General features: G+C 51.4%; 1 protein-coding gene across 1 annotated transcript; it reads right to left on the reverse strand.

Annotated features, from left to right (window-relative positions):
- Positions 1–7468: 7468 nt before the first annotated feature.
- LOC149428375 (ankyrin repeat domain-containing protein 11-like) lies at positions 7469–11603 on the reverse strand. The gene is made up of 2 exons (XM_089667491.1): positions 11394–11603; positions 7469–8477 (listed from the first exon to the last, which is right to left on the reverse strand). The coding sequence occupies exons 1-2, from the start codon at positions 11586–11588 to the stop codon at positions 8292–8294; spliced, it is 381 nt and encodes a 126-aa protein (XP_089523617.1). The 5' UTR covers positions 11589–11603; the 3' UTR covers positions 7469–8291.
- Positions 11604–12141: the final 538 nt, after the last annotated feature.

Genomic DNA, 12141 nt, shown 5'->3' on the forward strand with positions numbered 1-12141 from the left:
CTTGCCAGGACTCCTCCTTGAAGGAGAAGTCTGGTTAAAGCTCCTCCGGCCATACTTGTGTGGGTCACCGGGCTGCACTTTGGCCCTCTATCAGCTCCCTATGGCCACTGTCGGCTGAGATCACAGAGCCAGTCCAGGACCTGCAGGGATCCTGACAATGTCAGGATCTACCCTGATGCCTTAGAAGCTGGCTCAGCCTATCAGAGAGCTAACTGGTCCCGCTCACTCCACACCTTGATGCTCGAGTACTGGCCTAACACAGGTGGCGGTGTGTGTGTGCACCAGGTCACATGGTACAGAAGTGTCATGTGATCCGATCAGAAGTGTCATACGATCCGGTTGCTGTTTTGTAAGTAGGGAATGCACTACTTTTACTGTGGTCCAGCGCAATTTCAGCCCACTCAAATGAATGGGCTAAACTTGCGCTGAACTGCAGCAAAAGTTGGCCCCGCCCTTTCCCCGCACATGACCTTTAATGGCCCCCCAGTCTCAGTCCGTAAGGTTCAATATTGAGTTGGCCCCGCCCTTTCCACACACATGACCTTTAATGGCCCCCCAGTCTTGGTCCGTAGGGTTCAATATTGAGTTGGCCCCGCCCTTTCCACACACATGACCTTTAATGGCCCCCCAGTCTCAGTCCGTAAGGTTCAATATTGAGTTGGCCCCGCCCTTTCCACACACATGACCTTTAATGGCCCCCCCAGTCTTGGTCCGTAGGGTTCAATATTGAGTTGGCCCCGCCCTTTCCACACACATGACCTTTAATGGCCCCCAGTCTTAGTCCGTAGGGTTCAATATTGAGTTGGCCCCGCCCTTTGCAGATATAACAGCTTCAACTCTTCTGGGAAGGCCCCCCACAAGGTTTAGGAGGGTGTCTATGGGAAGGTTGGACCATTCTTCCAGAAGCACATTTGTCAGGTCAGGCACTGATGTCGGGGGAGGAGGCCTGGCTCGCAGTCTCCGCTCTAATTCATCCCAAAGGTGTTCTATGGGGTTGAGGTCAGGACTCTGTGCAGGACAGTCAAGTTCCTCCACCCCAAACTGGCTCCTCCATGTCTTTATGGACCTTGCTTTGTGCACTGGTGCGCAGTCATGTTGGAACAGGAAGGGGCCATCCCCAAACTCCTCCCACAAAGTTGGGAGCATGAAACTGTCCAAAATGTCACCTTAAGACTTCCCTTCACTAGAACCAGGGGGCCAAGCCCAACCCCTGAAAAACAACTCCACACCATAATTCCCCCTCCACCCATTGTTACACTTGGCACAATGCAGTCAGGAAAGTACCGTTCTCCTGGCAACCTCAAAACCAAGACACGTCCATCGGATTGCCAGCCAGAGAAGCGTGATTGGTCACTCCAGAGAACACGTCTCCTCTGCTCTAGAGTCCAGTGGCGGCGTGCTTTACACCACTGCATCCGACGCTTTGCATTGCACTTGGTGATGGAAGGCTTGGATGCAGCTGCTGGGCCATGGAAACCCATTCCATGAAGCTCTCTACACACTGTTGTTGGGCTCATCTGAAGGCCACACCAAGTTTGGAGGTCTTTAGCTATTGACTCTGCAGACAGTTGGCGACTTCTGCGCACTGTGCGCTTCAGCATGCGCTGACCCCGCCCTGTCATGTGACGTGGCCTACCACTTGGTGGCTGAGTTGCTGTTGTTCCCAGTGGCTTCCACTTTGTTATAATCCCACTAACAGTTGAGCGTGGAATATTTAGTAGCCAGGAAATGTCACGGATGGACTTATTGCCCAGGTGGCCACCTATCACGGGACCACGCTTGGAGTCACTGAGCTCCTGAGAGCGACCCATTCTTTCACCAATGTTTGTAGAAGCCGTCTGCATGCCTAGGGGCTTGATTGTATACACCTGTGTCCATGGAGGGGATTGGAGCACCTGAATCACATGATATGGAGGGGATTGGAGCACCTGAATCACACGATTGGGAGGGGATTGGAACACCTGAATCACACCATTGGGAGGGGATTGGAACACCTGAATCACACCATTGGGAGGGGATTGGAACACCTGAATCACACCATTGGGAGGGGATTGGAACACCTGAATCACATGATATGGAGGGGATTGGAACACCTGAATCACATGATATGGAGGGCAGGCCTAATACTTTTGGCAACATAGTGTAGCAATTAGTAGGGGTTCCGTGAGGCCAGAACATTACTTCAAGGGTTCCTCCATGTTAAGGTGGAGAGCGGCTGATCTGGAACATTCCGCCAAACTCAGTTTTAGTGCCACAACTTCTGTGTAGAAGAAAGAAAACTCAAGACAATTTTTTTTTTTTTTTTTTAATTTATTTACGAACATTATCTCTGAGGGACAACAGCATTTCTGGCCTTCTCTCTGTACATGCAGTTGTAGAAAATAACATTTGTGTCGTATTTCTGCAGGAAGTTGTATACAGCTGAATGATTGAACCGCAAAAAAGGGGCAGCGCAGTGCACAGGCAGCACCAGCACTGCCAAACAATATGTACACAACCAAGTGGAAAATAAAAAGAATAAAAAAAATGACAGTTACATTGAATGCAATCTGGCTGCTGTATCCATCCACACACTGTACGCAAGTGAACTGTTACAAAGGGTGTGGAACGACCTGCGAGATCGATATTTACACATATGTACAATGTCTCATAGAACCAATACAGGAGGGAAATATACAATCTGCTGAGACATCAATCAACATACCACAGGTGAGAGGAAAGGACACGCGTGTGCTAAAAGAATAAATAAAACCTTTCAGATTGAACTTTGATTGTGAACGACTCCATGCCTTGGTACTGGAAAACCACCTTAAAACGAACAAAAAATGACATCAATCCTCTATAGGAGGAGTCAGGAAATCTCACATTAAAGTGGCCGTGTGAAGAAAAATCAGCATCTGATGAGGGATTTTATGAGCGACATTCAGGGAATCTTCCACCCGACAGCACAAGAAAAACAAGGGGTGCCCCCTATACTAGTCACAGCCCCACCCCCATCCTTGACATCAGAGCACAACATACGGCTCTGACCTCAGCCCTTCATCAGGTGTCACCAGAGGAAGGAAGGTGTCATGAAATTCTTCAACATATACCTATGGAATTGGATGGAACGGGCCTGTGACTCGCATAAGCAGCTCCCCGTGCGTTTATAATGCCCCATCAACATTAAAGATGCAGAATATGCAGCTGATTCACAGCCTAGATGCTAGAGATATGTTGGCCATTAGCCTGCTGGGGGACGAGGATGGAGCGCTGCGTACAAAAGCCTCACACGGGGCGCACGGCCTCACACACGGGGCGCACGGCCTCACACACGGGGCGCACAGCATCATTCTGGATTGTTTCTGCACCCAGGAAACTAGGTGCTGCATAGATACCTATAGCCACAAGTAGGTGCTGCATGCTGCCCCCTATAGACAGGGCTGAGTACTGTCATACAGCCATTCACGAGTAGCTGCTGCATATTGATACCCAGAGACCCGAATGGCTGCATGCCAGTACTTGCATAGATCTGAGTATATGCTGCATACCGCCCCCTATAGACAGGGCTATGAGTACTGACAGCCAATCATGAGTAGGTGCTGCATACCGCCCCCTATAGGCAGGGCTATGAGTACTGACAGCCAATCATGAGTAGGTGCTGCATACCGCCCCCTATAGGCAGGGCTATGAGGACTGGCATGCAGCCATTCATGTCTATGGGTATCTAAGCAGCAACTTCTCATGAATGGCTGTATGTCAGTACTCATACCCTGAGCAGGTGCTGCATACCACCCCCTATAGACAGGGCTATGAGTACTGACAGCCAGCCAATCATGAGTAGGTGCTGCAAACCGCCCCCTATAGAGAGGGCTATGAGTACTGACAGCCAGCCAATCATGAGTAGGTGCTGCAAACCGCCCCCTATAGACAGGGCTATGAGTACTGACAGCTAGCCAATCATGAGTAGGTGCTGCATACCGCCCCCTATAGACATGAATGGCTGTGGGAGGCTGCATGCCAGTACTCGTAGCCCTTTCTGTAGGGGGCGGTATGCAGCACCTACTCAGATCTATGCAAGTACTGGCATACAGCCATTCAAGGGTAGGTGCTGCATACCGCCCCCTATAGACAGGGCTATGAGTACGGACTTATGATTGGCTGTGCCAGGCTGTGAGTAGGTGCTGCATACCGCCCCCTATAGACAGGGCAATGAATACCGACATACAGCCTGGCACAGCCATTCAAGGGTAGGTGCTGCATACCGCCCCCTATAGACAGGGCAATGAATACTGACATACAGTCTGGCACAGCCATTCAAGGGTAGGTGTGGCTTACAGATAGGCATAGACATGAATGGCTGCCTGCTGGCACTCATACACGTGAGTGGAGCACATGGACCCATTTGGAACACGTCTGTATGCTGTACACGAGTGAATACGTTGGTGTATACCTGTATACAGACATTAATATCTATGGGCAGCTGTACACAGCACGTGGGCTTCTCGGCTGCAGAAAACAAATCCAGAATATTCCATTGTACACCCCGTTCTGCACATGTGCAGGAGGCCATAAGATGACTGGTTTCTACCACCTCCAGCCACACAAAAGGAAAATCCTGACCCCTAATAGAACGAATTTACTGAGGAGGGACTGGATTTTGGTTTGGCAGCAAATTACACCTGAAAGAACAAGAGCGCCTCCTAGCGGTCACTATAAATGGGAACAAAAACTGGATTCGATTTTTGCGCCGGCCAAAAAGCCAACATTTTCCGTATCCAGACGGACGCAGGGAATCGGAACGCACACTGGGATCAGTACATAGGACTCCACAATTTTCTACTGATTCTGCAGTAAAAGGGTACAAAAAAATTTGCATCATCCACTTGTAGCTTCCATGCTGTTGCCTCTGTATATTCAGAAGTGAATTTAGGATAAAATCTCACTGAGAACTCCTGTGCCGCCAGCCGGGATGTCTGATCTGGTTCTGTATTCACTGTGAATATTTGTTGGGGAGAGTAGAGGCGCAATGTGCTGTGAATGGAGAAATCTTCACCGACTCCTGTCATATCCTGGATGTTCTGATACCGGCTCAGAAACCAGGACTGGGCTGAGAGTCAGTGACTCACGGGACACGCCGCGCTCACGGGACACGCTACGTTCACATGACACCCCGCGCTCATGGGACACCCCATGTTCACAAGACACGCCGCGCTCACAGGACACCCTATGTTCACAGGACACCCCGCGATCATTGGACACCCCATGTTCACAAGACACGCCGCGCTCACAGGACACGCCGCGCTCTCAGGACACCCTACGTTGACAGAACACCCCGCGATCACGGGCCCACAGCCATTACAGGGGAGGAAAGACGCTGATCGCCGTCTGACTGATCGTCCTGTACTGTGGAATGTAATAAACCGCACGGCAAAGACCAAAAACATGCAAATTAAAAGACTAAAAATAAATAAAAAAAACCCATACGAGGGGGAATTGTACGAGAGAGACCCCCTAACCAACGACGGGGCAAACCAGGCAGACCGGTAAGAGGGGCAAATCACCTTTCCAATCTGACAACAGACATCATCCAGTTTGACAAAATGAAGACACTAACAAGAATGGCGATAAAACGATTCTCTATCGGTTTCTGAAGACAAATGAGCTGAAAAGGACAACTATTTAAATCCAGTTTATAGACTTCACCGCCCCCCCAAAAATCTACAGACCTCACCCTGATCCAGGATAAGGAAAGTCGGGTCCTGACAACTTCCAGGAAACCGAAAATCGATGTTCTTACAGCCAAAAGGTGAAGATGTCTAAACTGGAGGACTCGTGTTACGAGGCTTTTACACGGGCGTACTACAGTGCGAGGGCCGCGTTTTCCTGCATGGGGGTTGCTCGGGTGTTCCATGCATCCTTGTGCAGTTCTATTCATGCCAATTAAGACAAAGTCGCTGCTCCCAATCTGACAGCAGTGCAGGCCACGACCCTGAACAGAGTTTGGGGACATGCACCCACATGGATGTCAGATTGGAAGCAGCTACAACTGACATGAATAGAGCTGCACAAGGATGCATGGAATTCCTGCGCAACCCCACGTGGGCAAATGCAACCCTCGCACAGGTGTATACGCATGTAAATGAGGGCTAACTGGTTCAAGAACAATTCTCTGCGCCAGGGATGGACACCCAGCAGCATACATGAAGGTCACTCCTGTCATTAGATAGAATCTCCATGTGATGAAGGTCACTCCTGTCATCTAGATAGAATCTTCTACACAGATCACTGCAGGAACGGACATGATGGCCCTGTGCAGCCTGAGGGGTGACCAACATTTGGGTGACTACGTAACCCTCACCACACTCCAGCCTTAAGGCTACAGTCACAGCGGCGATTTAAGGCGGTGCAAATTTTTAGTGCCAGGAAACAGAGTGGCTAGGAGGGTCACCCGCAGCACACTTCACTCGGGTGGCGGTTACCCTCAGCGCACTCCGCTCGGGCGGCGGTTACCCTCAGCGCACTCCGCTCGGGCGGCGGTTACCCTCAGCGCACTTCGCTCGGGCGGCGGTTACCCTCAGCGCACTCCGCTCGGGCGGCGGTTACCCTCTGCTGGAAGTAAACGCGCGCCGGCAGCCTTTCATTCTACTGAATGGGGCCCATAGCTGCATCTAGAGTTTTGGAGTTGCAGCAGGAATCTGGCCGCTACAATTCGGCCTAACAGATCAATCGCTGGTGTGAATGAAGCTGAACAGATCCATTTATTCCTCAACTCCGCAGGACAGAATCCAATCCAAAACTTAACGGAACCAATACAATAAAGACGGTTCTAGATCAACCATGCAACTGGACGGCCTGAGAAATGCGTTCACTGCCCGCGGGTTTAGCACAAAACAGTCACAGGATCTCCGGCCGGCACAAGGAGTTCCCATAGAGTAGGATGGTGTCACTGATGGGATATCATGGCGTGGACATTCTATACAGAGAACAGGAGGGCGAGACGGAGAGGCATGCTGCAGGTCAAACCATGAACTCCTCAGACAGGTCTCCGGGGGTGAACCCCGCAACTTCTACAGGGGCCTCGGCTAAGCTGACTGAGCTCCACGACCGCCATTGTATGTTCACAAGTCACGGGGAACTTATAACAGCTACAAGTACCAAGACAATCTAAAACAACGCAAACATTGCTCACCGGGAACTAGAACAGGTAACCAAAGAGGGAGGTCACCGCATGAACTCGAATGGTCCGAGGCTGTAATGGCGTCCTCTTCTGCAGTGCGAGGTCCAACCATTGCCAGAAAGTGAAGCGAACGTTTTCCATAAGGCATGAAAACAAAGTGATAAACCACATATGGAGACAAAAATAGAGCAAAATACTGAACAGAACAGCACTTTTTTTTTTTTGTTTTGGCCCATCTGTCACCTGAACTCCCATAAATCAGCTCTTGGAGGAAGGTGCTGCCTCGCGGGAACTATATATATTACAAAGTTTTATTTTTTTTTTTCTTTTTAATTTATTTCTTTACACAAAACTGAAAGTGATGTTACAGTACATAAGTTATTTACAACTGTGCAGTAATGTGTTTGCAAAATAATTTATCTAGAAGGCAGCAAAGTACATCGGGTAATGTGTATAAAAAACTGTACAGAATTTACCAGATACTTTTTTTTGTCTTTTTTTTTATACATATAGGAGTATTGGCTCTGTAGTGTTTTCAAGTTAAGTTCTCCGAAAAGAGAAAACAAAAATGCCCAAAAGATTAAAAGATGGGGGGAAAAAAAAAAAAAAAAAAGGAGGGAACGTGTGACACAAACCGGGGGTCTCCTTTTAAAATGAAAGTCAGGACAGCCATGCTCGCTGCAGCTGGATAGGAGCAGAAGGGGGGGAAGGGGAGGATCCTAAACCAGTATGAACCACATGCAGGATCTGCAGGAAGTATACAGGAGCAGGATGGAACAGAATAATAAAAAAAAGGCCCACCTGCTTTGCAAAGTAGGCCCGGCGTAGGCTGACCTGAGGTAGTCAGCGGCTGAAGGCTTTTTGTTGCCTCATCGCACCATGTCCTGACAAGGTGGAACTCAATAAAGCCAAAAGGAATTAAAAATAAAAAATTAAAAGATCATTTTAAAAGATTACGATTCGCCGGTTCGGCAACTGAAGATTGCACGGTGAGAGGGGGAGGGGGGGCTTTATTTCTCGATGCAGCTGTGCAAGCCAAAACTGAGCTCTTCTTAGCCAAGGGGGCCGGCCCTTGCCAGTGCTGAATGAAGAAAAATAAAATAAAAACCAAAAACCCCGGAAGTCCGCCTTGTCATGCTGGCAAGAGCACAAAGTCATCGTTAACGTCCACCATTGGCACATAGAAAGAGGGAACCTCGTTGACGCAAAGCGATTTGTGTCCGGTCGGATCCAGCTCCTGCATCTTCAACTGCCATTCCATCCTCTGGACAGCGTTCAAGGCGGCTGCTTCGTGTTGTTGTCTCATTAACACGCATGTCTGCGGAAGGCAAGAGACGACCATTAATCGATGCAAACATTGCGTCATGACAGCAAATGCTAAAACCTGAAACACGCACGCGGCTTGCGCTTCACACGATTCACGCTGCATTGGCTGAAATCAAGGTGTGGGCAGCCATGACGGCATCACAAACTTTGAATACAAATAGAACCGAGAGCCGGGTGGAAACCTCCAGACCAAACAAATTTCCGTTCAGCCCAGAAGCTATCCCTCCATGGCCAACCTAAACCCCAACTAGAGAAACAACGACCCCTGTGCCTGCGCTGCAAGGGTCCCGAGCTCATTGTAGGGAGGAGAAACCGGTTTACCTGATCCTCTGTTCCTGGCAGGCGGCGCTCCTCCAGGATCCAGTGGTGGACTGTCCCTCAGTATCCTCCAATAAAGGGCAAGGCCATGGACCCTGCTTTGGTTTTGAGGACATCAGGACTCTAGACCTCTAGAGTGTGGGGGTGCACAAGCTGTGGGAAACAGTTCTGCGGTGGGGAGGAGTGGAGGGTCATCAGATGGCTATATCCCAACTACATTAATTGCCTGGAGTTGGCCTTAAAAGGGATTTTAAACCTTAAAATTAGGAGGGGTGGGGGGAGGGGAAAATGGAATCTTGTCTACTCAGCGGCTGCAGGATGGGGAGCATGGAATCTGGTCTACTCAGCGGCTGCAGAATGGGGAACATGAAACCTGGTCTACTCAGCGGCTGCAGAATGGGGAGCATGAAACCTGGTCTACTCAGCGGCTGCAGAATGGGGAACATGGAATCTGGTCTACTCAGCGGCTGCAGGATGGGGAACATGGAATCTGGTCTACTCAGCGGCTGCAGAATGGGGAACATGGAATCTGGTCTACTCAGCGGCTGCAGAATGGGGAACATGAAATCTGGTCTACTCAGCGGCTGCAGGATGGGGAACATGGAACCTGGTCTACTCAGCGGCTGCAGGATGGGGAACATGGAATCTGGTCTACTCAGCGGCTGCAGGATGGGGAACATGGAATCCGGTCTACTCAGCGGCTGCAGGATGGGGAACATGGAATCCGGTCTACTCAGCGGCTGCAGGATGGGGAACATGGAATCCGGTCTACTCAGCGGCTGCAGGATGGGGAACATGGAATCCGGTCTACTCAGCGGCTGCAGGATGGGGAACATGGAATCCGGTCTACTCAGCGGCTGCAGGATGGGGAACATGGAATCCGGTCTACTCAGCGGCTGCAGGATGGGGAACATGGAATCCGGTCTACTCAGCGGCTGCAGGATGGGGAACATGGAATCCGGTCTACTCAGCGGCTGCAGGATGGGGAACATGGAACCTGGTCTACTCAGCAGCTGCAGGATGGGGAACATGTAACATGTTCCCAAAGGTGAACTAGTCCTTTAAATAGCACCCCATTCTTGTTTCGGGGAACAAATGCCATCCTCTTTAGATCCAAACAATGCCAGCATTTCAGCAGAACGCACAGCAGACTGCCCCACGTCTGTTCTGTAGATAATTCCACTCAGGCCACATGAACACTGTACTCTCCATGACGCCATGTTTTTGCATGTGAGTTCCTGTGTCTGGCGTTAATACATTCTATTGGCTAGAAAGTTAAAGTGGTTCTAAAGGCTCGAGGTGTATTCTATGAATGAAGGTAAACAACCTTATGAGTGCAGCCTCCCCCCCCAGCCCCCCAATACTCACCTAAGCCCCCCTCTTGGTCCAGCGATGTGCACTCAAGCCTCAGCTATCCTGGGACTCTCTCTCCTCATTGGCTGAGACAGAATCTGGAGCTATTGGCTCCCACTGCTGTCAATCACAGCCAGTGAGAAAAGAGGTGGCGGAGCTGAGCCGTGGTTGGCGTGTGAGTCCACCCCGAGTGGAGTGTTCCTTTAGGAACTACATAGGTAGAACGGAATATGACCATAAAATAATCGATGGCTGACCTAATAGGCGGAGCAAACATCTGACGTGTCACGAAGGGTAAGCGAAGATCGTCCACATTTCAGGGGCGATGTATTTAGGCTGTTCACGCATTGCCGGGAAAGGAGGACGGTGTGACTGAGTGTTCATATGCTGCGTGATTTCCACAGATCCCCCACAATACCCGGCTTCTCCATGGGGCCACTACAGGGCACAGCTCTCCATCATGACATGCGTTTAGTATTCAGCCTTAGCAAATGCATGGAATGTTTAGATTCTGTAACCCTCACTGGAAGGAAGTGTGTACCCTCCGGTGGCTCGGTGGCTCGGCCCTCCGGTGGCTCGGCGGCTCTACCCCTCTGCCCTCCGGTGGCTCGGCCCTCCGGTGGCTCGGCCCTCCGGTGGCTCTACCCCTCTACCCTCCGGTGGCTCAGTGGCTGTACCCTCCGGTGGCTCAGTGGCTGTACCCTCCGGTGGCTCAGTGGCTGTACCCTCCGGTGGCTCAGTGGCTGTACCCTCCGGTGGCTCAGTGGCTGTACCCCCCGGTGGCTCAGTGGCTGTACCCCCCGGTGGCTCAGTGGCTGTACCCCCCGGTGGCTCAGTGGCTGTACCCCCCGGTGGCTCAGTGGCTGTACCCCCCGGTGGCTCAGTGGCTGTACCCCCCGGTGGCTCAGTGGCTGTACCCCCCGGTGGCTCAGTGGCTGTACCCCCCGGTGGCTCAGTGGCTGTACCCCCCGGTGGCTCAGTGGCTGTACCCCCCGGTGGCTCAGTGGCTGTACCCCCCGGTGGCTCAGTGGCTGTACCCCCCGGTGGCTCAGTGGCTGTACCCCCCGGTGGCTCAGTGGCTGTACCCCCCGGTGGCTCAGTGGCTGTACCCCCCGGTGGCTCAGTGGCTGTACTGCCCTAACTTTCCATACTAAACCCTATTACCAGCTAATAGACACTGATTTTTGGAATCTTTGGGATGGACGGCTGGGCAGCGGCACACATACACATCACTCACCTTCATCCGGTCATATTTGTCGTCCACATCTTGCAGCCAGGACAGGAACTGACGGGCATTAAACCGATCTCTGACGGATTTATTTTCATCTCCCTGCACAGAATAGAAATAAAATGTCAAACCAGATGAGGCTGAAGATTCAGAGTTCCTTCTGGCACACGGGAGGCACACGTTTAACTGTACTGAAGACGCCATTGGGGGAGGGGAAGGGGGGGGATTTCTTACTGCTCGTCTGGAAGCTCAGCAACACCAGCAGATCGAACAGATAACCTGACATGCTCGCGTTTGGCCTTTTAGAATATCTATACAACATCAAACACTTCTACAAGAGAAGCGTGGCTTGAAGCTTGTGGGCCCCGATGCAAAAGTTGACCCGGGGGCCCCGCACTGCCACAAGATGCTTCCAACATACCACTTGCACTGACTGCACGGCGGCCATCTGATCTCTCCCCTCTCCCGCTGCATGTGCACACAAGGTGGGGGGGCAGGCAGGCCACACTGAGCTACCGGGTGAAGGCGGTGGACTTGTATTTAAAGAGAAAACTCAGAGGGCTCAGGGGCCCAGGGTGGCCCTCGGACTTCCACATACAAGTCTCACTTTCCGCAGGGCGGGGAGGTGAGCAGACGGCAATGCTGGGGGAAAGCGCTCCTTGCGTCACCCTGTGCAAGTGAAAGCAGAAACTCAGGACCGGAGGAAGGCCCCTTCCCGGCCAGCCTGGGCCCTCTGAGATCACAGTGTCACCAATGC

This window comes from Staurois parvus, unplaced genomic scaffold (genome assembly GCF_062004578.1).
Source record: "Staurois parvus isolate SC_StPar_1 unplaced genomic scaffold, SC_StPar_1.0 ptg003288l, whole genome shotgun sequence".
NCBI classification, from domain to species: domain Eukaryota; kingdom Metazoa; phylum Chordata; class Amphibia; order Anura; family Ranidae; genus Staurois; species Staurois parvus.

Excerpts from the sequence above, each read along its gene's own strand:
- LOC149428375 (XM_089667491.1), bottom strand. The coding sequence starts at position 11,588 with ATGGCGTCTTCAGTACAGTTAAACGTGTGCCTCCCGTGTGCCAGAAGG. Across the intron at positions 8,478-11,393 it reads ACAAATATGACCGGATGAAG|ACATGCGTGTTAATGAGACA; the intron begins GTGAGTGATGTG and ends TGCCTTCCGCAG.